General features: G+C 46.5%; 1 protein-coding gene across 2 annotated transcripts in view; it reads right to left on the bottom strand.

The window, feature by feature from the left end:
- The window catches only part of CNKSR3 (CNKSR family member 3), a 1,181,575-nt gene that overhangs the window by 961,691 nt on the left and 193,793 nt on the right, over positions 1-26,091 (bottom strand). For both annotated transcript variants that reach the window (XM_069607749.1, XM_069607750.1), the window contains exons 5-6: positions 23,355-23,396; positions 7,042-7,161 (exon numbers count right to left, since the gene is read on the bottom strand). In XM_069607749.1, coding sequence (XP_069463850.1) covers positions 7,042-7,161; positions 23,355-23,396 — 162 coding nt within the window. The remainder of the gene's footprint in view (positions 1-7,041; positions 7,162-23,354; positions 23,397-26,091) is intronic.

The following is a 26,091-nucleotide window of genomic DNA, read 5'->3' as shown; positions in this document are numbered from 1 at the left end:
ACGTGTATGGCTAGGAGTTTCAACACGTTTATGTGTTTGCTGGATTCCTTTTTGCAGTGAGATACTGGCAATATGCCCCTCGAACCAGCAGCGAGTAGTCGGTGGTACGCGTTACTAATACTGACGTGTTTCTAATACTGGTGGTTGCCTGAATGGCCTTCCCCTTGGGAGGTTTGATTTTGTCCACCAATGCAGAGCACTCCACAATTCTAGATACAACCACTAAATCGTCCCATTTGCCAGATTTTTGAGAGCACTGACTCGAGACAGACTGCTGGATGGTGCGCAAATTTGGGCTTGTGTGGGGTACTGTGTAGAGTTGGGATGCCATCATGCCCAAGAGCTTCATGACTTTCCTTACTAGATGTGTGTCAACCTCGTAGCACGCTTTCTTGAGATTGGTATAATAATGCCAGTTTCGTGTCCAATTTGACAGCCAGAAACTGTTTCTTTGGAGTTGGTAACGGGCTTGACTGGGTATCCTTGACTGTAAAACCTAGTCAGAGCAATAGGTCCACTGTTTGTGTTTTGTACACAACTGTGTCAGGTTAGGAGTTGGACACGTTAAGGACATGTCATATGATGTTTAATATGAAAAGCATAAGGCCCATCTTTCCCTACTGCCATCTAAATAAACAAAAGGTGCTCGTCGGTCATCAGGAAGTTCCAAGTAAAGCTGTCCATGGTCCAAACTAACTGATCCCAACACCATGTTAAGTAACTTAACTGAGACAAAGAGAAGGTTTCTTCTCCTGGTTGTTTCTAGAAATGTCTCTTCTTTATTCCAAGGTGTTTTCTAGAAATGTCTCCTTGAACAGTCTGTTGACACCTCCTTGATAGGTTCTTGTACTACATTCAGAACAGGCTCCCTCTTCAGGAATAGCTTTTCGACAGTTCTCCTTTATAAACTTCCTTATACTCTGGGCTCAATTTGTATGCCTCTGCGAGTCTTATAACCCAGATTTCTTTGTTGGAGTCTGCCTGGTTCCCATGCAACCTTTCCCTCTCCTGCGGGTTCTCACTCCCGACGGACTCTCTTCTTATCTCGTTGATCGAATATTTTGATTTCCTGTTCGTAGTTACTAGACTTCATCTGTGGCGTTCTCCACTCGTCACTTCTTAAGCCATGGGGCACTTTCCCCCTCTTCCCATGGTATTCATGCGCAGCCTCCAATTACTTTGATTTCTGGTTTATTTGTTATTCTCCTTATTGTGATTTCACACCTCCAGTTAATCAGTTTTATATTCAGTATCTCGTTTGTCTCACTGGGACGAGTTCTTATCATAATGGTGCCCCGGCGGCCTCCCGCTTCTCACTCTCTCCCTGTTACCTCTTACTGTGCAGGGGAACGTGGTAGGGGTCGGCATTCTCTTGGGGCCGCTCATTCAGTTTTGAATTTCTTGCTGCTCGGTATTGCCGGCTTCCCGTTCTCTGCTATCTCTATTGTTGCTGCTGTGTATGGGTGCAGGCACCAGGGAGCTTCGCACACTACCCTCTGATGGTTTCAGCATGTTTTTTTGGGTATATTGCCCACCAAGATGTCGTGTACACACCACCGGACCTAGGCTTCTCGTCTCCTGGCTCACAAGGGCTTCTCTGTTCTCTCAAATGCCAGGCCTCTGCTGTTTCAAACTGGCATCCTCGGCTTGTTTGTCAGTTGTGGGTTCCGTGGCCCTCCTTCACTCTGCCTTTCCAAGACGTGATGTCAGAGGGCTTCTCCCGCTTATTGCACACCCTCTCCCTCTTCACCCTACTCGTCCCAGATAAAATATATATATGCCACTCCTTAAAAGAGAAAAGGTTCCTTTCCCAAAACAGTTGTTTTTACAGCATTGTCTCCAGACAAACACCCAGATGTCAGACTATTAATAGGTTTTCCCATATACGTTGCTCTGGTTTAGGGAGACCTTGTCCCTTAAGTGAAGTCCCACTTGCCCAGACCCCTGAGGAGGCTTGTAGAGGGGCAGATGTACACATCTATAGAGCCCACCCCATCACCTCCGTCATATTGGAAGTCAGTATCCCAATACCACATCGAAGGTATGAGAGACGTTATGCATTCAGACAACTGTACCAAATGTACCCTCGAACGGAGATGGTAGACATGAGTCTGCAGCCACCACTCGACATAGAAGAACTATAAGTAAAGTCGGACCGAAGAGAAGTGACGAGAAGACACGTGGATGCACTAAACCTAATGTAGGGATGTCTGAAGAATGAAGACATCACTGAAGCAGCGAAGTAAACATACATATGAATATGAAGAAAACCATATACACACAGAAGATAAGTGACAAGAGATGTAGTAGGAAATATAACGTGAGTAAAGCAGGCATGTTGAGAAAATGGATGTCGGCATCGTATGATAGTAAGCGAGAAGCCTCGAGAAGAGAGACAAAGGGTGCAGAGCCAGCAGGCGCTTGAATTTATATTTGTGCAAGAACAAAGGGTATTTGCTTGATTCAGGATCAAGGATGCCACAGCAAGAAGCAACTGCAAGGAACGAAAGGAGTCAAAGAGGATAACCCATGTACATAAGACATTTCTCAAAGATTAAGTAACGGAACGGAAAATAATTATGAGTGCCAAGCATTGAACAATTAAAGATGCAGAAAGTACATGCAAGATGGAGCAACCAGATCTCCAGAGGCCAAGACGGGTAAATATCACCCAATATAACTGAATCAAATAGCAATAAATAGAAGCGCAGAATGGACAAAACCATGGTGTATTCACACGTGGTTTAAGACGAGACGACAAGGCCTATTCATAAAGCTCCAGACGAAGATAGCAATGTACCTTCCCTCCCTTTAAAGGTCCTAGGGAGAGACTGGCCAGCAAGGCCAACGCCAAAGAAGGAGGCTTGGTTTAGGACCTAACGGAGGAGAGATGGTAGGCTAATTAGCTAAGAAAGGCAGTTGTTTGATGTTGTTCCCCTGCACCTGGGTTTCATTGCTGACGTGCCGCTAACGAGCTGAATGTCCAAGGGTGGAAGAGAGTGTCAACCAATCATGAGGGTCTATGTGATGGTCATTGTTGCAGAAGCCCATTCACTGCTGGTATTATGCTATTATCTCTATTTTATGTAGTTGGAAGTTGTTCAAGGCGCGCCTACCAGATAAGGGGCAGCCAATGATGATATTAAAACTTATATAATCATAGGTATATATGTTCCCCTAACCAATTCCTCCATCCGGTATGTTTTTACTGCTTGCCACGTAGGATGACGTGATAGCTGATGTACTTTGAGTTTTAAAGCCTTTTGTATAACCGACATGCGCCAAGAGTGTGTGAGCTACAATCTCTTGTTCGCCAGGATTCCCTACTTTATTGGATTGGTAATGAATGTAGTATTTTTCCATATTCTTTGAGTCTGTTGGGTTATTTGGGCCCGAGATCATTTATTTGGTAATCAATTCAGCACTTGGAACGCTCTGGTGCTACTGCTCAGGCTCACCTCCCTAACCTCTAAAGGGGGGGGAGGCTCTCAATTGGGAGAAGGGACGAATATCCTCGATTCGTCACAAAACCTTCTAGTTTTTCCCATTATGAGGCAGTCGCCCAAATAGGGGCACATATAGATATGCTGGTGGTGGAGGTGCGCTGCCATTGCTGCAAGCACGTTGGTGAATACATAAGGTGCTGATGCTATTCCAAAAGGTGTACGTTGGATGGTAATGTGTTCCTACCTTGAACCTTCGAAACTCTTCTGTGGCTTGTTAACATTAAAATATAAAAGTATGTATTTTTTTTGCATCTACTGGGGACATGTATATGAGCATAGAGTAGTGGTATGACCCCTTGGAGTGCGGTCATTCTGAACTTTTGTGGTTTTACATATTGATTTGCTGCTCTTAGATTTAAGTCTGGTCTCTGTGTTGTTTCTCATGGGTACAAGAAAATAAAGTTCTCTCTGCATCCTTTTGTCTCAGGGCAGAAATGTGTGCAGGGTTTGCATTAACACTAGAAACCTCTGCTCTGCAAACCATGGTCGAATGGTCGTACCTAGGTTTAAAAAGAAGTCTTGGCGGCAGCGCTTTTCCAGTTGCGGCCCCATGCTCTGAATACTCTTCCTCAGGCACCGAGACCGACGGAAGATCATGGTCAATTCTGGAAATTACTCAACACCTTTCTCTTTCCAAGGTAAATCATTCCTTCCCTCTCAGCTCTTTCCAGATGTTTCCCTAAAACGCCAGGATACCTTCAGGTGGTAGAGCTCTCTACAAGCACCCCTTGACATAACATAACTATGCAGTACCCTTGGGCAACAGGGTCCAACACCGACTGATCTGATGTTATATCCGCCTATGTGTAGCGGAAAGCTGTTATGCATCCTACTGGAGATGCATCGGAATCCGACCTGCATTTGAGAGTCGTTTTGAGGAAGACTTCCCTCGTGAGGGTTTTCCTCTACCTCTAGGCTTCCCTCTGCATATGCGTCTTGTGCAAACAGAGGCAGTTAATTTTTGGGGATCTGACCCTGAACACCCACTGGACCCTACCTGCATTTGCTGGGTGGCTGGTTGCGCATACTGTGTGGTCCAAAAGGTACACATTTGTTGGGAACCCTCTTGTCTGAAAACATTTTTCCAATATTTGCCCTAATATCTTTTAGAGTATTGTGGTCTTTTTGGCTCTTTCTAAAGCATCGACTGCCTTGCCAAATAATCGGAAATGTTTCACTGGTTTTTCTAAGAGTGTGGCCCGAGTTAACCGGTCCCAATTAACCAGGCATGACGCTTGATGACTGCGACCCACGCTGCGTCGCGTCCAGACTATTTTTAATTATGGCGTTAGCTTTGGGTCTCCGCTGTGGGTAACCTTTTACAGAAGGCCCCCTGAAGCACAATAGCGATTTGTTCACCCCATTGTAACTGGTTGCATCTGGGCAGGAGAGCTGTTGAATTTTTAATTGAAAACAATGTGTAGTGGGTGGTACACATCCCTTCTAATTCTTCCTACTGTCCCTAAACTTGTCTGTGGACCCCGCTGATACCAACAAGTCTATTAAACATTTCCCCTTTTAAACCAAAAAGGGGACCCCTATCGCACTCGGGTACAACCCTTCCTAATGTATTTACTACTGCTTTAAAGTAACCATAATGTGAACAAAAGAATTATTAATTTTATTTCTCAGTACAAAACAATTTCCATTTAACAATTTCCTTCTCAAAACGTGTAACTAAACAGACATTCTTTCATCAAAACAGATTTGCTCATTAAAATGTTAACAAAACAATGTTCTTATATATTGTACTAGCACAAGGTGCCCATATATCACACTGGTTCTGTAGACGGACATGATAACACTTATCAATTGTTGACCATCACGCAGAAGACGTCGAGGGGAGATAATTGGCGTACTGCAGCATAATGGGACCTTCTGTGCGCTCTCCCCATGTGTCGCCTCACTCTGGCACGGTGCAGTATGTTATGTGCGGATATCTGAAACAGTGCGTCCTAGGGCCTTAACGTATTTGAGGTCCCATAGGGACCTTTTTTCTGTTCCTCGTATCCAGATGCTAGAAATGAGATCCGTCCTTCTACGACCACCTTGACGTTTCGTCGCTTCCAGGCAACCGCATCATGTGTGCAGGGGTTGAAATCCAGGGAACGGGGTGGCGTGTCCACATGTAATGTAGCCCAGTGACATCCGGAGGGTCCTAACAGGTAATGTGCATAATGCATAATTTGGTGCATATCGTTCGAATGGTGTGGAATTGTATGAGGAACAAACCGATTTTGTATATAAATTATTCATCAATATACATTTAGTAAAGGAAAATTCAGGTTTCTTAGACTCTCAAAGTAAATCTTTGTTTTCAACAAATGAGATTTCTAGACATAGTTAGTTGTGTACATACCATCCTACAACTAATCTTCTCTACGAGTTGTGGGTATCGCCACCCTTCTTCAGGAGTGTCTGCTCAGTCTTCCTTATTTTCATAAGTTACTCAAAGAGAGGGCGGGGGACCTGGGGTAGGGATGGGGATAACGGAAGACTGGGGTGGGGGGGAAATGGGGACAAAGGAAGGCAAGGTGGGGCATAATGGTGGTCATGAGGACAAATAATTGGAAGCCCATGGGTTTGGACAAAGGTGGGCCCCTGGGGTTTGATTTGGGGTGAGAAAAGGGAGGCCGGTGGGAGGGAACCAAGGGAGGCCGGGAGGAGGAGGTTGGGAGACAAAGGGAGGCATGGGGTGGCTGGGGGGACAAAGGGAGGCTGAGGCAAAGGGAGCCTGGCTGTGGAGGCCCAGGGGTGGGGGGGCAGTAGCACTGCTAGAGGATGAAAGTGCAATTCAAGCTCTTGGGGCATTTGCCAATTGCCCTTCAAGCTTGAAATGCCAGACAGGGCACTGTCTAGTTTGAGACTGATGGTTTTTGTGTAATCTGTGGCATCGGCAAACTTTGGAATTCGCGCTGGACACAAGATGGCCATTCATCACCAGAAATAATGGAACACAATCTACCACCATTGTATTCATTAAGGATACCGGCCAGGCGATACAGAATAAAGGCTCCCGGGTTTCAGTCTTGGCTGATTTTACACACGGTTACTGACAGGAATCACGGTCTCCTCTCAGCATTCACATGCTAAAAATGGAAAAAAGGTGGAATGGAGGCTTCCCTTTCGAGGTGGTCAGCCCTGCCTTGCAGGCTACAATAGAGTGGCTGAAGAAAACGGATTTCCCTTTTTGGTTGTTTAAATGGCTGCACAGATGTTCGGTGAAACGAATCATGGCTTGATGTGCCAGAATCTAGCTCAGAGAGAATCGCAGCACAGGATTCCAAGCACATATTTATCTTCCCTTTATGTGAAAAATACTAGCTGCAGCTTATTTTTTTGAGGGGTAAAAAAAAAAATAAAAAAAAAAAAGGTTAATAAAGACATAAAATGAACAAAAAATAAATACAATTAAAATGGGCGCACTATATAAAACACTGCTCCGCACGAGCTTTAGAGGTACAGCACCACCCTCCTCCACAGGACCACCTCGACAATTGCTCATTAGCCATGGAAAAGGCCTGAACATACGTACCAGCCCTTCTCCGGGTTTAATGTTCGTCAAGTGGACCTCCTCCAAACAGGCACACTGGCTCATCAGAGGGTCCCTGCTGAACTGCATGGTCTTCTCACAGATTCCATTCATGACTTTAGACTGCAAGCCAAAACAAGACACCACAACATAAGATTCAGACAAGCCTTTGCAAAGAAAACAAGTACTACACCAGTGCATCCAGCTAGGATTCCACAACTGCTCTCATGCGTTTCCCAGCGGACATGGCCTGCATACTGAAGCGGTATGGAGAAGGACTACACATGCAGTGCAAATACTTGCATCCCACTGCACTAAAACGAAAAGGGAGACTGGGTCACCACTACAAGTTAGCGAGGAACCAGATCAAGTTACTCTCCCACTAAGCAGCTCCAAACATTCCATAATTTTAGATAAAGAAGAAGCCTTTTCAAAATAAGCCCCACAGATGTGAAACTCTTCCTTGGGTTCTTAGACCAAGACACTCCATTAGAAAAAGCCATCAGAAGTTGGGATCCGTTATTTGGGAAACCTTCCACCTCCTACCAGGTAGACGGCACCACACCACCTTGCGAGACAAACCGCTTCATAAGGGTCACTACATAGAACCTTTTCAAAGGACTTCTCGATTATCCGACGCCTGAGCAATGCCACAGACATCTGGGAAGGCCTCACTGATACACAGCACTGGCCCCTTCCCTCCGCTGCCCTCCCCCCCAGTCAACACATACTGAGAGGTACCAGTTTGGCAACATACTGCCAAGTACAAAATAAATGCTATACTGTACACCTAATAAAACCGCCCTCTTACTCTGCAAATGTTTCCACTGAAAAGCGAGGGCTAGAATTACCTGGCACCTTTCCCCCAGAGCAATCATAAAAAGTCCACGAACCCGTAATGATGACGCCCACATATGAGTAAGCGCTGCTGGAAGGCCAGCGATAAGGGCGAGGAAGCCAATGTCATGCAAGCGAATGCGCACCTGGAAGCAGAGCGGACAGTGAGCAGCAGATGCAGGCAGGGCTTTAAGTGGGGTAAGAAATCGAGGGGGGGCCCTCATTTGGGGGCGTGGCTTGTGGGGGACGTGGCCTAAAACGTACGCAAATCGTAAGGTATGCACACACACATATATATGCATGTTATATATCTGTGTGCGTACCTTACTATGGTTTGTGTACTTTGCAAGCCATCTTTTCTAAACATAGAAATATGTATTTCTATGTTTAGAAAAGATGGCTTGCAAAGAACACAAACCATAGTAAGGTACGCACACAGGTATATAACATGCATATATATGTGTGTGTGCATACCTTACGGTTTGCCTACTTTTCAGGCCATTTTTTTAAAAAAACATTTCGGTTTTATAAAAGAAGGCTTTGAAAGTACACAATTCAAGCCATCTTTTATAAAGCTTTGACTACGGACAAAATTGTCCGTCGGCAAAGGTTTATAAAAGATGGCTTGAATTGTGTACTTTTCAAGCCATCTTTCATAAACCTCGAAAAATATCAAGGAATCCCCAGGTCCGCCGAGGGTTAAAGACGCCTCGGCGACCTGGGGAAACAAAGGGACAGTAACTGCCACTGGTGACCCCTCGCGCGAGAGGTCACCAGAGGCAGTTACTATGATTTACAGAAGTGGCAGCCAGGCACAGCATTGCTGTGGCTGGCTGCCACTTCTGTCAGATCGCCTGACTTCATGGCAGGCGCATATCCCGTCGCGGCAGCAGGCCCCGGCAGGGCCCCGGCTCAGTCCCACTTTTTGGAGACTGCCGGGGCCCAGCCCCGGCGGGGCCCGGCCCCGGCAGGCCCCGGCCCACTTAAAGCCCTGGATGCAGGACAACGTAATGTCCCGAGAGGGTCGACAACATCAGGCGTTTCAGGGCTCCCAATGGATGCCCTCTATACGCTGCACAAATCGCACTTGCGTGACCACCAGTAGCAGTTTACACATCTGGGTCGGCAAAGGGGAAATACATTTTTTTGGGAAGAGCCAGTTAGGTAAGGCAACATTTGGTGAATGTTCGGCACCAGCTGTTCAATGCTTCATTGTTGGAAAACGTTATTGGTTTAACTTGAAAAGATTTAATATTTTTCAGAGTTAGGAAGGGAAAGAATTGGTAGATAGCTAGCCTCCGTTTCTTAATGCATATGTTCAGAATGAAATCTGTTGTGCTTTTTTCTGATAGTTAATACTTTCAAATGCAAATTAATCTTTTATCCAAGGTTACTCAATCTGTGACTAGACGGCTACTTAAAATGTAATATTGTGTTCATAATCATTTAATTTAATATTACCTGTACTCTTAAATAAAAGCAAACACATCAGTGTGTGCCCAGTGAGGCCAAGGAACACAGAGGAAGCCTCCAATGGGAAGGTCAGGAGAGTAGCATGTGAAGCAGCAAGCTACAGGACTACTATTACAGGTAATTAACGCGTTTCTTCTTACCAGCATGCTTTGCATATTTGACGCCAACGTTTTTCAGCCCTTTTAGGAAAAGGGTTTGAATAGCATTGAATAGAATCTTTTATAATGCCTGTCCCACATGGGTGTCATTTCGCGTTATCAGCAGAGCAATACATTGCAAACGTATGTATAGTAATCCATGTGGCTTCCCTGCATACAATATGTCCGAATATGCAGGTCAAATACACGACTGCTGCACCCTTCACTCTTGTGGAAAGTCTTGACAGTGACAGCTTGCACCATTCCTCAGTGCATCGTACAATCTAGCCAAACCAGCTTTACTGAAAACAAACAAAAAACAAAGAAAAAAAAAAAAGAAAGTCTATGTCCTGAATTCCTTTGTCTTATCTTAATAGCACACGACAACCTTGTAGTACTTTAATGTAGGTAAACTTAGCTACGTTTCGCATTCCTGTCCTTTACGAAAACTAGAAGATAAATGATTGTGAACATGAGAAGGTGTTATGAATACTGCCCTTCTCTGTGTGTGTCAAAAGAGAAACAGGCCGACAATGAACGGAATTCATTGATCCTTCCATTAGAAGCAATGGCAAATAACCATTACACTGTAGGGCTTACATTTAATCATTCTTGTGCCTGAGCTCAATCCATGAAGAATGGTCTAGGGAATGGATGCAAAAACCTACGATTGGGGCTAGCTTTTAATAGAGGTGTAAAATCCTCTGTAAACTCTAAATAGAAGTCTGTGTGTAATCGCATTAACTGTGCAATAGTTTAGTAAACAAACCTTCCACAGAAATAAAAGAAAAAATTACAAACCTACTTAAAAAAGGTCAATTCCCCTCAACATCAGTAAATCAGGTCTATAACAGGGTCCTTGGTTTGTCAGCTGCAAGCAAAATGGTCCTTAAATCGATAGTTTGAAAACCACCTAGTTTAATTTCATTAAATTAAAAATAACCATAGTATCCTAAGTGATGGGAACATTTAAAATGTCATACATGGGAGTTAAAAGCGAAGTAAAGTAAGAATCAGTGAAACTTGGACAGCACACCTCAGCCTGGACCCGAGACACTAAGGGCAAATCCAAACCATCCTGTACGTGCTTAAACGGAAGTTTCTCAGATCTGGACATGAGATTACAAGATGTTTCATAGTTTGTAAAGCACTAGGAGCCTTACAGACTACAGGTTCTCTCCGGTCTACTCAAACCTCGCCCCAATTGGAATCTCATAGGTGTGGCTTCGTGAACAAGCAGCTGGACATGTTTCCAATGAAAATGGGAATACCCTTTATAAAGTGATAAGGCATAAATCTACTGTGTTGTAATCCGCCAGTCTCGGTCATAGTGTTTAAATTTGATCTTTACCGGGGTTGACACAAGATCATTAAGAAGGTAGCCTAATTCATTCACAATGCCCTCATACATTTTAGCAAAACCATTCGAAAGAAAGAAGGTATTGAACTATACATTAGGCAACGATTCAGACCTTCACAAAGGGAATTTTCCGGAGGAGCAAACGTTTTTGCAAAAATACTCTGTTTTTTTCCAAGACACAATAGTCCCCAAGGAGGTGAGACTCAGTTCATGGAGGAGAACACAACTTGCAAGAAAGACTAGATGACAAGAAGAATAGGATTTCCCCATTACTCCTTCCAAGGTGTCTAAAAAACGACCCAAATCATGAATATCCAGGCGTAAGTAAGTGTGGGTATAATCGTCATTGAATAGAATTTTAAAAGGTAGGGATTAAGGAATATCTAGAAGACTTAAAAAACAAACCAAAATCTTGTATTGACCAACTGAAAAGGATTTCATCTCCTGCATTTTCTTCCTAGAGGATAGATTAGTTGGCTTAATGCCTAAATAAGTAAGACTATGCACGGTATCTAACCGGGAACCCATGACCGACTAGGGCATGACCTTTGGAAGCATTCATTTAGAAAAACGCTAGAAAGTTTGATTTTTGTACATTGACTGTTTTGTTATTTCTCACATCATATTCTGAAAACGCAGCCAATTTCCTGTGAAGGCCCATAGGTGGTACCAGGTCAATTAACATGAGATTGCTGGCAAAATACATCCCAGTGCACACGAGAGGAACCAATTAATATTGGCCCATATTTCATTAATGTTCAAAAGATGCAGGCTAAAAGGGAAGGGGGCAAAGATGTATCTGCCGTAATCCCACTGTCATGCGAAAAAGCATTTGACAAATCACCATCCCTCATCAGTTTGACCTGCAATTTTGTATCGTAATAGAACAGCATAAGTCTTAGCAAGCCATCAGGGAAGGGGGCATTTTTAAGGATTCTACAAGAACATCTCCCTTTTGACTTTATAAAATGCACGAGAGATCCATACTATAAGAAGGAGATGGGCAGAGGCAGTGAGACTGGCAGAGAGGGAGGGAGACTAGCAGAGAGGGAGGGAGACGGGCAGAGAGGGAGGGAGATTGTTCGGGGAAATGTAAGCTAGTGAAATGGGACCAGTCTACAAGAGGCCAGTAGTTAACAGGATTGAGACTTGTTTTGTCTTTCATATGTCTACCTTCCCGACTGACTGACCTCCAAGATCTCCTACGACCTTACACTACACACAAACAAATCCTCCCACATACAGCCACCACAGGCCTAGCCATTGTCACATCAACTGACCCATAACAAAGCTCTCCTTTTTAGCCACACCACACTCTCCCAAATCAGTGTCTAACCAGACCCGAAGCGATGGAGTCTACCAGACCTTGGATTCTTCCCATAGACAACATCCGCAGGTTTCTCCGTCACACTACTAGAAAGCATACTAGCACACAGGAACTGGGTACGTTGGATCTGCACCCATCAACACCACAGGTTTCGCATTTGTGTCCCACGAATGAGACCCAACATTTTTTTCTTTCAGAGCCATACACATCAATGCCATCAATAGAGTTAGAAGGGCACTATACAAGACCACTTATTCACAAATGATCCCTCAACTCAAAAGCTTGCAGGCCCCTGCACTGGGTAGTGGTGTGGTCGGGAATCGGAATAAGGGGATACCTTACTAGCACAGCCACAGACGTTCCCTTCCACCGGGTTGCTCTTCCACTTTCTGTTCACAGCACAATCAGGTTCTTTCTGCTTCTTAGAATGGAACCCTAGACGCCCCTGTCAATTTTGGCCACCCTATTTCTTCATCGAACTTTCTTGCTCCTGAACCCACCAGCCCCTTCAGACACCATGCACGGTGCCCTTTTCATCGTAGCCTTCAGCCTCACAAGGAACCAGCAGTGAAGGATCCAGGTGCATCCTCTTTCCACTTCTTACCAAAATACACACTTAAATAATGGCAGAAGTACCACATCCATTGTGCAGCATTCAATATCAAACCTACTTGGCATAAGAGGACATCTCCATTTCACATGTTCATGACTTAAGCAGATGCCAAGTGGAGAGCGAAGAATGCCTGCCGCCCACATATCCCCGCCTTCATCTCCCAACGTACACAGAGATCAGACTGCCTTTGTGGGCCAGGAATCGATTAGACGCCGATTCCAGTCACCATTCGCTTCTCCTCAGCCCTGCCTGGCGCATGCAGCGTTAGTCGAAATATACTAAAATAAAGTAGTGTACCTATGCCTAACCCAGCCCAATGTGAAATATTTGCTCCTCATCGCGCCCCTCTTTGTACCAACAAAACAAGTTCAAGCTGGGCACATAAGCAAACTCTCCAATTAGCTTGCAGAAGGACATCGCTCCACTGAGCCCCTCTTGTAACTCCACTGCTTCTCCCCCCTAATCTGGCCGACAAAATAAAGGTGGTTTTCCCAAACATTTGCCAACAGGACCACCCTCCCCCCACACACACAAGGCTGAGAGGAGGTGGAGGGAAGGGATATGTTCAGCCTTCTGTAGAGCAGGGCACACTTATATACACATACACACACACACACACACACACACACACACACACACACAGGCAGGCCCAGTGCTGCAGTTATGGCTTGTTCAGTTTGGTTACATGGAACAGACTGTCCTTTCTTAATGGCGTTGCAGCAAGCTGCAGTGGCACATAGCGCTTGAAAGCAGCCTTAAGGCAGCATGTTAGCACTTTATAAAATACCAAAACATTAGTTCTGACTCTACAGAGATTACACAGCGTAAGGTCAAGCGTAAGCAAAGTGGGATGTCCTGTACAGTCACACTGCACTAAAGATAAAAGAGAATAGCAGTTAGTATAAAAGAACGGCCATTTTATTTATAGCTTTTTGTCCTTTAAGGAAGTGGATACCAGGGGCAGTGAAGAGAAAGGCATTCTAAGGGGATGCCTAGAGCACTTTCAGAAGGGAAATGCTGTGAGCACCAAGTTGGCCCTACAAACGTCAAATCGGACTCTTATACAGCGAAATGAGCTTGCAAAATGGCATTTTTCCGTTTTGGCTATTAGGTGGTACTGTAAGCTCTGCCAATAAGCTAAAAATAGTGTTTGTTTTGGCTATTAGATGGCATAAGACAAAGCTACTGCCATAGGAAGTGAAGACAGGAAAGAGATGGGAGGAAGGACAGTAGCCTCGTTATGTTTCATATTTTACCCACCGACCAATCCGGGCCAATGCTGGTCCCTAGGGCCATTCCCATTACCTGTACCTCACGGCCATAAAGGCACACCTCTGGGATCTTTGGCATCTCCTTAAAAGCACTGGGCTAGCTCAATGTTATTTCTGAACAGTCTTCTGAACGGGAATGGTTTAACTGCAGCTATAAACCAGCACTTGCTGCAATAAAATTGCTTCTTTAAGTTCACCCTCAGCCACTTGAATTATAAGCAATCTGTAATGTCCTCGCATCTGTTCCTTGCACTGAATTCTTGTTAAACCCCAGAACTAGAAAAGCCAACCGATGTGGTTCTTGTACAGGCATTAGAACGGCATTTGCCAAGGACTGACCTATGTACTAACACCATTTGCCGTCTTATTGGCATTTTACGAAGCTGCAGCTTTCGGCGTTGCTGAGGTTTGTTCTGAGATGGTAGACATCCTCACCTGTCTGCGGGATTGCATTTTTCCACCACTGTCGCTGCATCGGTAGCAAACACATGCAATGAAGTACTCGTCCTCTCCCTCGCGAGTCTAAGACCCTCTTGAAAGCCATGACCGCCCTTCCCTTTACTTGCCAGTCCTAATTGTGGAGTCCCTTTTTATGTTGGAGAGAACAATACAAAGCAGAACCTTCTGCCGTGGCCTATTTTAATGCACATGTATTTTGGAACCCCCCCTTTTTCACAGCCCTCCTTTTCAATGGTAGAAAGTATTTATAGTCCCGTTGCCCCCGAGCACCCAGTCTTCGCCAGGGGAGGAAGAGCCTATCAAAGGGCCGCAGCCTGGCTCATGTCAAAGGCAGGAAGTCGCGTTGAATGCTTACAAAACGCAGAAGGCATTTCGCTGCATCCTGTGCGATCGCGAGATAAAATAAATATTAAATATTTAAAACAGGCGCTCGCTTTAGCACTGTAAGCCGTGCATCATCTCGAGAGAGCTGACGGGGGTTTAATGTACCAAGCCAGCCCCACTGCACTGCGGCTGGCAGCCTGCCAGGAAGGCATCCGGGAAGACTTTCAGGGCTTATCGCCGCTGCGCCTGCACTCGTCCACTCGCGGATCTGGGCTCGTCTCCCCACAGCATCCATGCGATATAGGTTAGCAAGCTTGCGCCGGGCTACAAGGGCACGTGCAGGATGTTACAGTCACCAGAGGAATTCAAAACCGCACAACCTCTGCCCACTAAGAGCACCTCGTGTCTGGGAGCAATATAGAAATGATTACAGGCAAATAACGGAAAGTTATTAAAGACAACATGAAATCCATTTTGATTGGGACGTGGGAAAGGCTCACTTGAGACGGCGCAATGAAGTCACGGGAGAAGATGGAATGCCAAATGACTAGATTGTCAAGTGTTCCCGAGACAGATAGACCATGAGCTGAGCTGCAGGAGCAGAAGCCATAACTGGTTGCCCGTTGTTCACTCCCTTACAGCTTTGAGTTCTAGGAGTGAAGAGCTCCTCCGCAGAAGTACTAACATGATTGAGACGGGGAAAAATGAGGACCAGAAAGACAATGAGCAATCATACGGGCATATATTATGCCCCAAAACATAGGCATCCATTTCTCGCGCCATCCTGGTACTTGCTCATTCTCTAGAACCGTACCACTTTCCTCTTTAATCATTTTTAATACAGTGTCATCAAAATTCTTTTATACTTGTAACTGCAAAATCTGCTCGATAATGGCTTCTTTATCACTGGGCCATTTTTAGGATCCTGCAAGAAAGTGCGAACATCAACGTTTCTTCTCGAAGAGAAGATGCTTCCACCAAGCCCTGGGAGTCCCAGCCGCAAGGACCAGGAAGCCAATCAAAAACAGGAGATGGGCGCACAAGGCCTCCAGCAGGGAAAGGCTAAAGGCCTCAAGCCAAAGAGCCACACACGTAAAGGGCCTGACTCAGCACAGCGAAAGCAAGCAAGGCAGCGCAGCCCAGCCACCCACGCCGCCACATCAGCTGCCTACGCCGTCATGGCACACTAGAGCTCTTCTTAGCACCAGGTCTGAAGTCTGCACTGAAGCACCCATCAAGCCATGCTTTCAGAACCGACAATTAACAACTGTACAGGGGATGCCGTGTCGATACCAATCACAGCCCTTCTTGGACCAAGGACACCCAGCGGCTGAGGTGCTCTCTAACGTGGACCACTGCTATGCACCACATGGGTAGTTGTGTGCATTTCAGGAGGGTTCCCAAAGAAGGGCTTTGTCATGCTCGGAAGTCAACATACCCATGCACACTGCAATAACTTCGCCCTGGGGCTTGCGTTTTGTGTTATCGGAAGCAAGACACTATAAGCACCTAGCATCCAGTGCCATCGAAGCACACACTAAGACCTTTTTCCTCCTGCCCAAGTGAATAACGGTGCATTCCACACAACCCAGTTTGCTCAACAGTGCACCTCAAAACTACCCAGGATTTGTGAAAAGTTATTTGGATAACAAGAAGAACAGGAATGCGGTAAATAAATATATAAGACCACTACCTTTACTTTGCCTAGTAGGAAGAGTGACAATCCAGAAACACTCAAGAGCGTGATACAAATTGTTTTTTTTTTTAATTTTTATTTTTTAGGTGAGTGATGGGAGGGAAATTAAGACGACAGAAGGATTAGAGAAGTAACTTACTTCGCAGCAGAACAAGATGAGAATGCTTCATGGCTAGAGGGATCATCCCTCAAACAGGGGCAATAATTGAGGCAAGAGATCGGAGAACCGCCACTTGGATGGAAAAGTGAAAGAATCGAGAGTGGGGGGTGGCATGGCCAGCGGGTGAAATGAATTTAAGAAATTGCAAAATTTACTAGCCAGCTCGCATTCGCAAGGAGATTTTATGGAGGGCAAGTAGCATTTGCATGGATGATGGGGATGTTTGAAACTTATTTGACATCTAAATGGCAAATACAAGTTTCACTGTGCATGGCTGGCCTTTGGGTGCCAGCATTGCACCAAATATGAAGTGTGCTCATGGCCACATGCAGCATTTCACAGCAAGTACTGGAAAAATTTTTGTCACCATCACCATGGTGTGTGGGCGTTAAATGGTATGTGTAAACTAAGGAACTCGCCCTGCAGGTCTAGTGGGATTTAAAAGATTTGACATATCCACCTCTTCTGTAGTAAAGAGAAAGGAGAGGAGACGGTTAGGGGAGGTAAGAGGGAGGGTAAAACATTTGGTAACAGTGGAAGCAGGTTATTAAAGATAAACAAAGTTCTGAACAGCAGGGATGTTGGTGTCAATAAAAAAGGACTGTTGCACAGCGATAGAGAAGGGGTAAAAGTAGAAGCCAATCAGATGGGAGACTAAAGAGAACTCTTTCTGCAATTCGGTACCAGAAGACCCCCTGGGACTATAATTCCTATTACATGTTCATCGTGACTACAATTAGTTCAACCTCTGGTCTACTCCTACAGCTAGCGAGAGATAACGATTAATCAGGCGCGCTACAAGAGTCGACCAAACCGAGGTAGGCGTACAAAACACGCAAAACCCTAATAATCAGGCTACCCCCTGAAAATCAAAGTTTGATTGGCTGAAAGGATGGGCTTCCAAGGATAGGTGATCAGCTGCTTGATTAGGTTTAGATCAGTCTCTCGCTGCATTTTACCTGCCGACGGAGGAACCCAAGCTCACTGGCGGCAGAAAGAGCGGTCCTTTGGCGAGACGAGGAAGAGTTCAAAGGGGTTAGAGGTCCATCAGCACGACCATGCCATCCAATGAAGGCGAGGCACCGAGTAGAGGCGGCACGGTGAGGGCAAAGATGCGAGAAAGGAGGATCCGTCATTCACTGATCATTTACCCCAGGATCCCGAGAGTCGAGCAATGGGTGGAACACACGGGAGGGGCGCAGAGACGAGGAGCGCAGTGAAGAGGACCCACACATGGCACCCCCAGGTTACAGGATAAGGGGGGAAGCGAAGATCAATGGAAGTGGGATGTCCATCTACAGTTCCCTTAGACCCCAAACTGAGGCCCCCCCCTGCATTGGTAAAGTGCCCGTTTTTTTTCTTCCAGGACGCTAGAGATGGGTTTACAGAGAAGTGCGCACAGCCTTAAAGTTTCATGCACGCACGTGCTGATCATCCTGTTGCAATTTGCAAATAAACCGACTCAGTTGGTATGCTCAGCACCCGCTCCAGCCCCCCCACCCCCATTTGGAGGAACTCGCAGTTGCCATACCATTAAAGCAAAACATATTTTGCTCACTAGGCAATGGCGTTGGTCTCTGGAGACTGTTGGGTTACAATTTGCCACAGCTCCGAGTCCGAGCAGCTGAAAGGGTGCAGTTCTGTTATTCTGGAGCACCCCTTTTCCAGTGCTTGCAATGGCAGCCGGGGTGCAGGTGACAGCACATGTTATCCACGGCCAAGTCACAATCCGAGCTTGGAAAATAAACAATACACAAAACTACAATTCGAAACTACCCCTGCTGCCCATGCCTAGCTCTACTCTGGCTGAAGGCGATTCTACACTACCCCCTGTGCCCATCCTTAGCTCTACTCTAGCTGAAGGTGGTTCTACACTACCCTCTGCTGCCCATCACTAGCTCTACTCTGGCTGAAGGCGATTCTACACTACCCTCTGCTGCCCATCACTAGCTCTACTCTGGCTGAAGACGATTCTACACTACCCCCTGCTGCCCATCCCTAGCTCTACTCTGGCTGAAGGTGGTTCTATACTACCCCCTGCTGCCCATCACTAGCTCTACTCTGGCTGAAGGCGATTCTACACTACCCCCTGCTGCCCATTCCTAGCTCTACTCTGGCTGAAGGTGGCGCTACCCTATCCCTGCTGCCCATCCCTAGCTGTACATGGGATGAAGGTGGCGCTAAACTACCCCCTGCTGCTCATCCCTAGCTCTACTCGGGATGACGGTGGCTCTTCAAAGCTTCCTACAAAATCTCAAATAAAAACGAGCTTTTAATTGTTGGACTCTACACAGAAGGGGACTTCAAACCAAAGGGCACGTTGCGATTGCAGTCGACATTACAAGGGGTCAGACTACAAGCATCAACTGCAATACACACTGTGACCACACTCCCACTGCAGGACAGAGTGCCAAGCATCGATACTAGGATGTATTGTGTGCCTATTCAATTCTGTGCCCCCAGATTAGCACTTTCCCTCAAGCCCATGCCTATTGGTTTCGTTTCATTTCTTTTTGTAACTTTGTGAACTATTATGAAAATAATCACTAGACTGGGAGCATGCTGAGCTAGTCACTCTTGGGATATTGTGGGGTAATTTATTCAGTGAAACGAAAAAACGGTGCACTTGGCGCACCACACTTATGGGCGAATCCCCTTAACAGCAAATCATTATAAAACAAAATCTTCGTTCGAAAAATAACAGCTGTGCTTTGATGCGTTAAAGCTTGTATTTTGACAAAGACTTGCCATTCATTCCATGATGGCCGCCGCTGGTTTCTTTGTCTGAAGTGCCTGCCTTGAGGGAAGCTGATCGCTGATGATCGTGAGCGGGCCAGCGCAATGCGGCCTCTCCTCTCTCCTTTAACTATCCTCTGCCACCTTCAGGGCACTCACCATCTCTTCTATCTACTCCAACTGCTACACTATCACTCACCCTCCCTCTCTTACAAAGTCCGGTAGAAAAAAGCACAAAAAATACATACTGTGAGCCAACCCTGGCCTACCTATCGCAGACACCCATTTCAGTGTAACTTGCAGAGAGATCTTCACTGACATCCTTTTCTCGGTCCCTTCTCCAGATCTATGGTCTCTTCATCTAATCTCCACCCCTTCACATCCTCTCCCATTAATGGTGGTACCAAGTGGGAAGTTCTCTGGGCCGGCTTATCATCACGCTGCATCATTACATCATCACGGTGCATCATTTATGTCTACCACACTGGCACTATCTTTGTTCAGGGTCCTCAACCCAACCTCTTCCTCCTTCACTGGTACCTGCCGTCCTTCATGAACTTCCTTCCTTCACCTGCCTCTCCCCCTACCACTCTCTCTGTCCCACGTCTGATTGGTGTACCACGTCCCTGTACTCCACCTCAGAAAACCTTCAAAGGCGGAGACCTCCTTCACCTGGCTACCCTTAAAGACCATTCAGCCAACAAACACTCTGCCGACATCTGCCTCCTTCTTGAAGACACTGACCTCGACATTCTCGCTCTTATCGAGACATGGTTGAACGCCATCTCAGTCACTGCCTTTGACTCCCTTCTCTCTGATGGCTTCAAAATCATCTCCAAGTCACAAGCTCACGGTTCTGGCAGTGGGTTTGCCTTAATCTTCTCTGTCTGGGTTCCTTCTTCCCTCATACCCACCCAGCTCTACTCTTACTTTGAGAGCCTGGTCTGCAAGCTGGTCATCTCTCCCTCCTCCTCTCTGACCATTGCTACCATCTACAGTCCTCCTGGCGCTACCACCCTCTTCCTATCTGAATGGGCTGATATCTGTTCCTCCCTACTATCAACCACCTCCAATCTCCTCCTCGTGGGTGATTTCAACATCCAATTGGACTTTCCTGTCGCAGCATCCACCATCTTCCTTGACCTCTGCACTTGACTATCCATCTCTATTCTCCCTTCTGGTCCAAGCCTCTCAGCTGGACACACCCTGGATGCACTCATCCATTCTGACCTCTACCCCCCCCACCCCGTCTGGACCCCTCTCTCTTGGTCAGACCATTCTCTCCTCTCCTCTCCTCACACCTGGGTCCCCTTGGCCCTTTGACAGGGCTTTTGAAGGTGCGGTCAACCTAGTACATGAACATCCGTCCTAGTGTCAGCTGCTGTTTTCGCATCCACCTTTCATTCCCCCCGCCCTCATCATCTCACCCCAGGCTACCACCAAATCTGCTCTCAGCAACCTCCATTTGGCCATTACCAACACCCTTGACATTCTTGCCCCAGTCATGGGGGATCTGCCTGAAACCCACCTCCAAATTTAACACCTGGTACGACTCAACTTGCAGCCCTGAAACGCAAGTGCAGAGCTGCAGAAGGGAAGTGGCAACCCTCAGGCTAACCATCTGACAAACTGGCCTGCTGCCTACTCCAAAGGCAATACAGACTCCATCTGTGCCAAGAAGGGCCCACAACCAGGCACGGTTATCGGGTGCATCCAAAAACATGGCTGAACTCTTTACAATCTGCAGGGAACTAGCCAACCATTCCGCAGTCTCCTCCTCCCCTCTTCCATCCCAGGCCCTCTGCAACACACTGGCCACACATGTCACCGCTAAAAGTCTGGACATCCTGAGCACCTTTGCTACCCTCCCGCCCAACCTGTCCCTCACTCACTCACTTGCCTCCTAAGGCTTCTCACCCTCCTTCCTTTCTCTCCTACTACTCCCGCCCGTCACACCTGAAGAAGTCAAGAGTTGTCGGTTCCATGTAGGTTTCTTCCAAACGGGTTTCCCCTTGCTCCTCCAAAACCATCAAGGACAACACTGGCTCTCTTGCCCCTGTACTGAATGATTTCTGCAACCTCTCTTGCCACTGGATCTTTCCCATACTCTCTCAAGCACTGCCTTGTACGCCCCCTCCTGAAAAAACCTTCAGCAGACCCTACTTGTCCAGCCAACTACTACCCTATTTCCATCACCCCCTTCCTTGCGAAACTGCTGGAGAAGCTGGCCTTTCCACAACTTACCTCACACACTGAGCTTGTTTGTGGTCTCCATGACATCAATCTGGATTCTGAGCATCCAGCGGCATGGAAAATGCTCTTCTGAACAGAACCGCTTGCATCTCTCGACTGCCAACTCCCCAGCTGTCCTCATCCTACTCTCTCTCCTCTGCCTTTGATACAGTCATAAAATGGCTCCATGATACCCTTGGTATCTCGGAGCCGGCACTGGACTGGCCGACGACCTTCCTAACTGACCGTTCTTCCCAAGTCATTTTGTGCACCTTCTCACCCACCTCCTTCTCCACCTGTGGTGTCCCACAGGGCTCAAACCTCTCCCCCTGGCTCTTCAAAACTTACCTTGCTCCGCTGGCACTCATTTCCTCCTCCACAAACTTCAAGTGCTATGCAGATGACAAAACTCTTTCAAACTTCCTGCGGACCCTCTTGCATCTTCCATCATCCCTGACTGCCTATCTGCCATCCAGTTCTGGTGAACGTACAACGATCTCTGCCTCCATGCCAGCAAGCCACATCATTCCCATTGGGACCCCTGCTCCCTCTTCCCCCCCTCCCCTCACTCTGGCCACGCTCTATGGACTTTCCCCCTGCTCCTTCATCTGCAGCCATAAACCTTGGAGTCATTTCGACTCCTCCCTTTCCTTCCTCCCTCACACTCAGGACATTGCCAAGAAGTCCCACTTCCAACTCTTCCTTCTCAAAGGAATTCTCCTTTTACTCACTTTGCCCCAGAAGTTCAGTGTTAGCAGACCCCTGGTTCTCTCTAGGCGGGACTACTGCAATAGCCTTCTACGGTCCTCTGGCACCAACTCTCTGTGTAAAGCGTTTTGCTAAACAGAGGGCCGGAGGCCGATCACTTTCTTCAGCTGGCTCCCTTTTATGGAACAGCCTCCCCCCTTCCTCTTGGTCTCGAGCAGGACTGCCTCAAACTCTGGAAGCTCCTCAAGACTTTCCTATTCACCTCTGCCTTCACTTCTTCCCTCCTCTGCTAATCTCACAGTCTCTGTGATTGGGGGACAGGGCCAATATGTATCCTTCGGGGTCCTGGCCTCCCACACCCAATCGCTCCACCTTCTGCCTACCTCGCAGCACTTGCCTCGGCGCCCACCTGTCTTCATCCTGTTGGCTTGCACCATCTACCCAATGCGGCTCCAGGCCGCATAGCACTTACCATACCATGCACTTCATCTGCTGCTCACCCACGAGCACGGACATTCCAGCACTTGCTCCCCCCCACCCCACTCCAACTTCCCCACTTCTGAATACTCATAATGGCATAGAAGGTTTGTCTTTATGTTCCAATGTATTAATTGTTTTCAATCCCATATTCCCTCCCTGTTGCCCTTTGGGCGCTTTGAAACTGAATTCAATTACTGTATAAGTGCCTAACAATGCACAATGACTAAATAAATAAAACATTCACACAGTAAAATCCATTTCCACACCACTTACCACGCCCCCTTTCTGTACCAGTCCTTTCTGCTTAAACATTCCCTTTGTTGGAATAATCGTAACAGGTCATATATGCATAACGTATATACATAAACGAGTAAGCGATTATCGAATCTTATCCCAGGTCCTGTTTTAATGAAGCAAATACCTCTGCAATTTCAGAGAACTAATCAATGGACATTTTGAGCGATATCTTTCGAAGAGCGGAAGGCATTGCCACGGCTACTCACCACGCTCAGAACTTTATCTTCCATTTCTGCCACGGTGCATTCCTGAAGAGGTAAAACAAACTGTGAAGACCAATGCGACTGCAAACACAGATAAACCAGGGTGCAAATTGCAGCAGGGCACAGCGGGCAAAGTACGCACAAGCGCGCGCGCGCACACACACTCTTCCGAATTCCTTGTTCATACACCACATCGCCCTGTTTGCAGCAGGGGGAGACTACTTTGGAACACCAGGTGCTACTTAGTTTGGGAACAGGGGCGGGCGGGTCAGATATTCATTTGCAGAGGCCACCGATTGGTCGCTTTTTAGGGCTGCGTCCAATAACTTCCAGGCACAAAAAGGTTTCATAGAAATCATGTTCTATATGGTCCACTTTGCCCCCTAAAATTATTAGCATTTCAGAAGACCCCACCCTACACCAAGTGCCCATCGCATCTTTTTAAAGCAGTTAGTTGCAAGCCAACCTATTTCAGTAAAATGGCGCTGCCACCTCGTGGAAGTGCCAGCCTCGCCTCCTCTGCATCGTATGTATGGTGGAATCCCGGGCAAGCTTCGCTGATGCGGTTTCACTGCTGGGCACTCATATGCAGCCCACTGGCAAAGCCATGCCATTTAAGAGAATCTAAAGGGTTCCATGTGATAATGTCCCCGCAAAAATGTCGCATGGCAAAAAAAGTCGCAAAAAAATTGCTATTTTTTTAAGGGAAACTATGCAGGGCACGCCCCTACAACACCCACTGCCCTTCACCCCATATATATGGTCACCATATAGGAGGTCTCCACAACCTTTTCCCGGTGACAACATGTATGGCGATCATAAATATGGGGATATAATGACCAAATACCAAATGCTAGAGATGAGCTCCCTTCGTGTGTGCAGCAGCTCATTCCATGAAATGGAGGATGCGGGCATCAGGTCACCAGACGGGCACACCTTGCCCACAGCAAGCTTGCAGGTGGAGATGATGCTCTTTTCCCCCAGGGTGGAGGTCAACATGATCGCAGAAGGAGGCGGTTATCGAAGAGTAACTTCAATTCAATCTTAGCTACTTACTTGAAAAAAATGAATTGTGAGATTCCTTTTGAATTGTAGCCCAAGTCAATCAACAATAAATGAAAATATATTCCCAACCCATTTAGGATTTCCTAATAGAGTGGTTCGTTTTAGGTTTGAAACCAATAATGTGGGTTCTCTTTTTATAGTCAGACATTTTGCATTAATACACGTATAAAAAAGGGCAAACTCAACAAAAATGTATTCAGAAAGGAAAAGACTTATTTTGAGACAAAACACTCAAATATACACTTTCATGAAGGATTTCAAAAGTTGTTCTAAACACGCGTCTATATAGAAGTTGGAGAGTAAAATAAAAGAAAGGAGGGGAAAACTGAAGGATTAGCAAAACATGAAAATCAACCTTCTTGACATTTCTACAGTCTTATGAGTTTAAGGGATAAGTCCAGACTTAAAAGAACCGGGTCCAAGAATTTGGCAAAAGATCATTTAAAAAAGAAATGTTTTACATTTATTTATGCATTTCTAGAGCGCCGAAAGCCCGCCAGCATCGGGGCGCTGTATTGAAGGAAGTCTAGCTTCCTCCATAAATCGTCAATTCCAAGATCACACTGGTATGAACAGGAAGCAAGTTCCCCTCTTAGAAATCTGGTTCCTGAAGGTCATGTGTTTGGCTGGTGCTGTGGACGTTGCCTCCATTGATTTCACTGGGCCGCCAGAATATTTGGTCTAGGTTCTAGAACCGTGGTGGACTTTTCAGATCAGTAAAGCCTTCTCCACATCACTTACCGGCTCATCTCCTCTTCTGGGGGCCCCCCCCAAGGCTGCCAGTACAGGGAGACTGTTTCTCCCTTCTATGTTTTCTGCTCTATAGTGCTTGTGAGCGGATGAGGAAGTCCATGATGTCATGTAGAACGTTATGGTGTGGATGAGGGAATGTGTGCGAGTGAGGCTCCCTAGCTTAGGCAGTTAGAGAGTCCCTGCCTAGGTGATGGGTGCCAGTGTATTGTTCTATGTAACTTAAATGTGTAACTGTAACTGAAGAAGCTGTTAATACAACTGAAGCAACATACAAGAAGCCTACAGGTCACTATTACATTTTCCTGCGTTTTCGTTTTGTAACATGCACCACCTTGCGTCTCAATGTTTCCCCTTCTACGGCAACACGGCAACATCTCACATGCCTTTTGATTTACCCTGGTCTGTCAGGTGGAAGTGAACAGGGTTTCACTTATTTGTCTGGTGCGCTACTACCGACCATCCTCTTAACGGCATAATGTGGATTTGGTTACCATGTATGGGATAAATGTGGTTAAAGTTCAATCCTTCGGTTATCTTTATTTTTCTCGGACTTCCTGCGGTCCCGGGTTGGAATAGCCCAAGTAAGGGAGTATATGTTCATGGGACCTGACCTGGACTCACAGGCAAAGTGCTTTGTGCGATTCAAGTGGTTGACACTGGGGCTCGGAACCACCTTGTCCCCATCCACACTTCTTACAGTAGATGTCTGTTTCTGGGAAGATGACAGATGATGAAGATCCTTAGCATTGGTGCGCTGTCTGAACCGAACATCGTAGTCGGCACCTAGGTGGACCCAATCCAGACATTGCCTTCTATAGCCCCTGCATCCACGACCCAATGACCCACACCAACAGGACCAAAAGAACAAAGTGTCCCTAGTTACTCAACGTACTCCAAGGGTGGTCGCTTGGAACACCAGATT

Source organism: Ambystoma mexicanum, chromosome 4q, assembly GCF_040938575.1.
Source record: "Ambystoma mexicanum isolate Mex_15411 chromosome 4q, UKY_AmexF1_1, whole genome shotgun sequence".
In the NCBI taxonomy this organism is placed as follows: Eukaryota; Metazoa; Chordata; class Amphibia; order Caudata; family Ambystomatidae; genus Ambystoma; species Ambystoma mexicanum.
The sequence above is the reverse complement of the archived record's forward strand: the minus strand, read 5'-3'. Positions and strand labels throughout refer to the sequence as shown.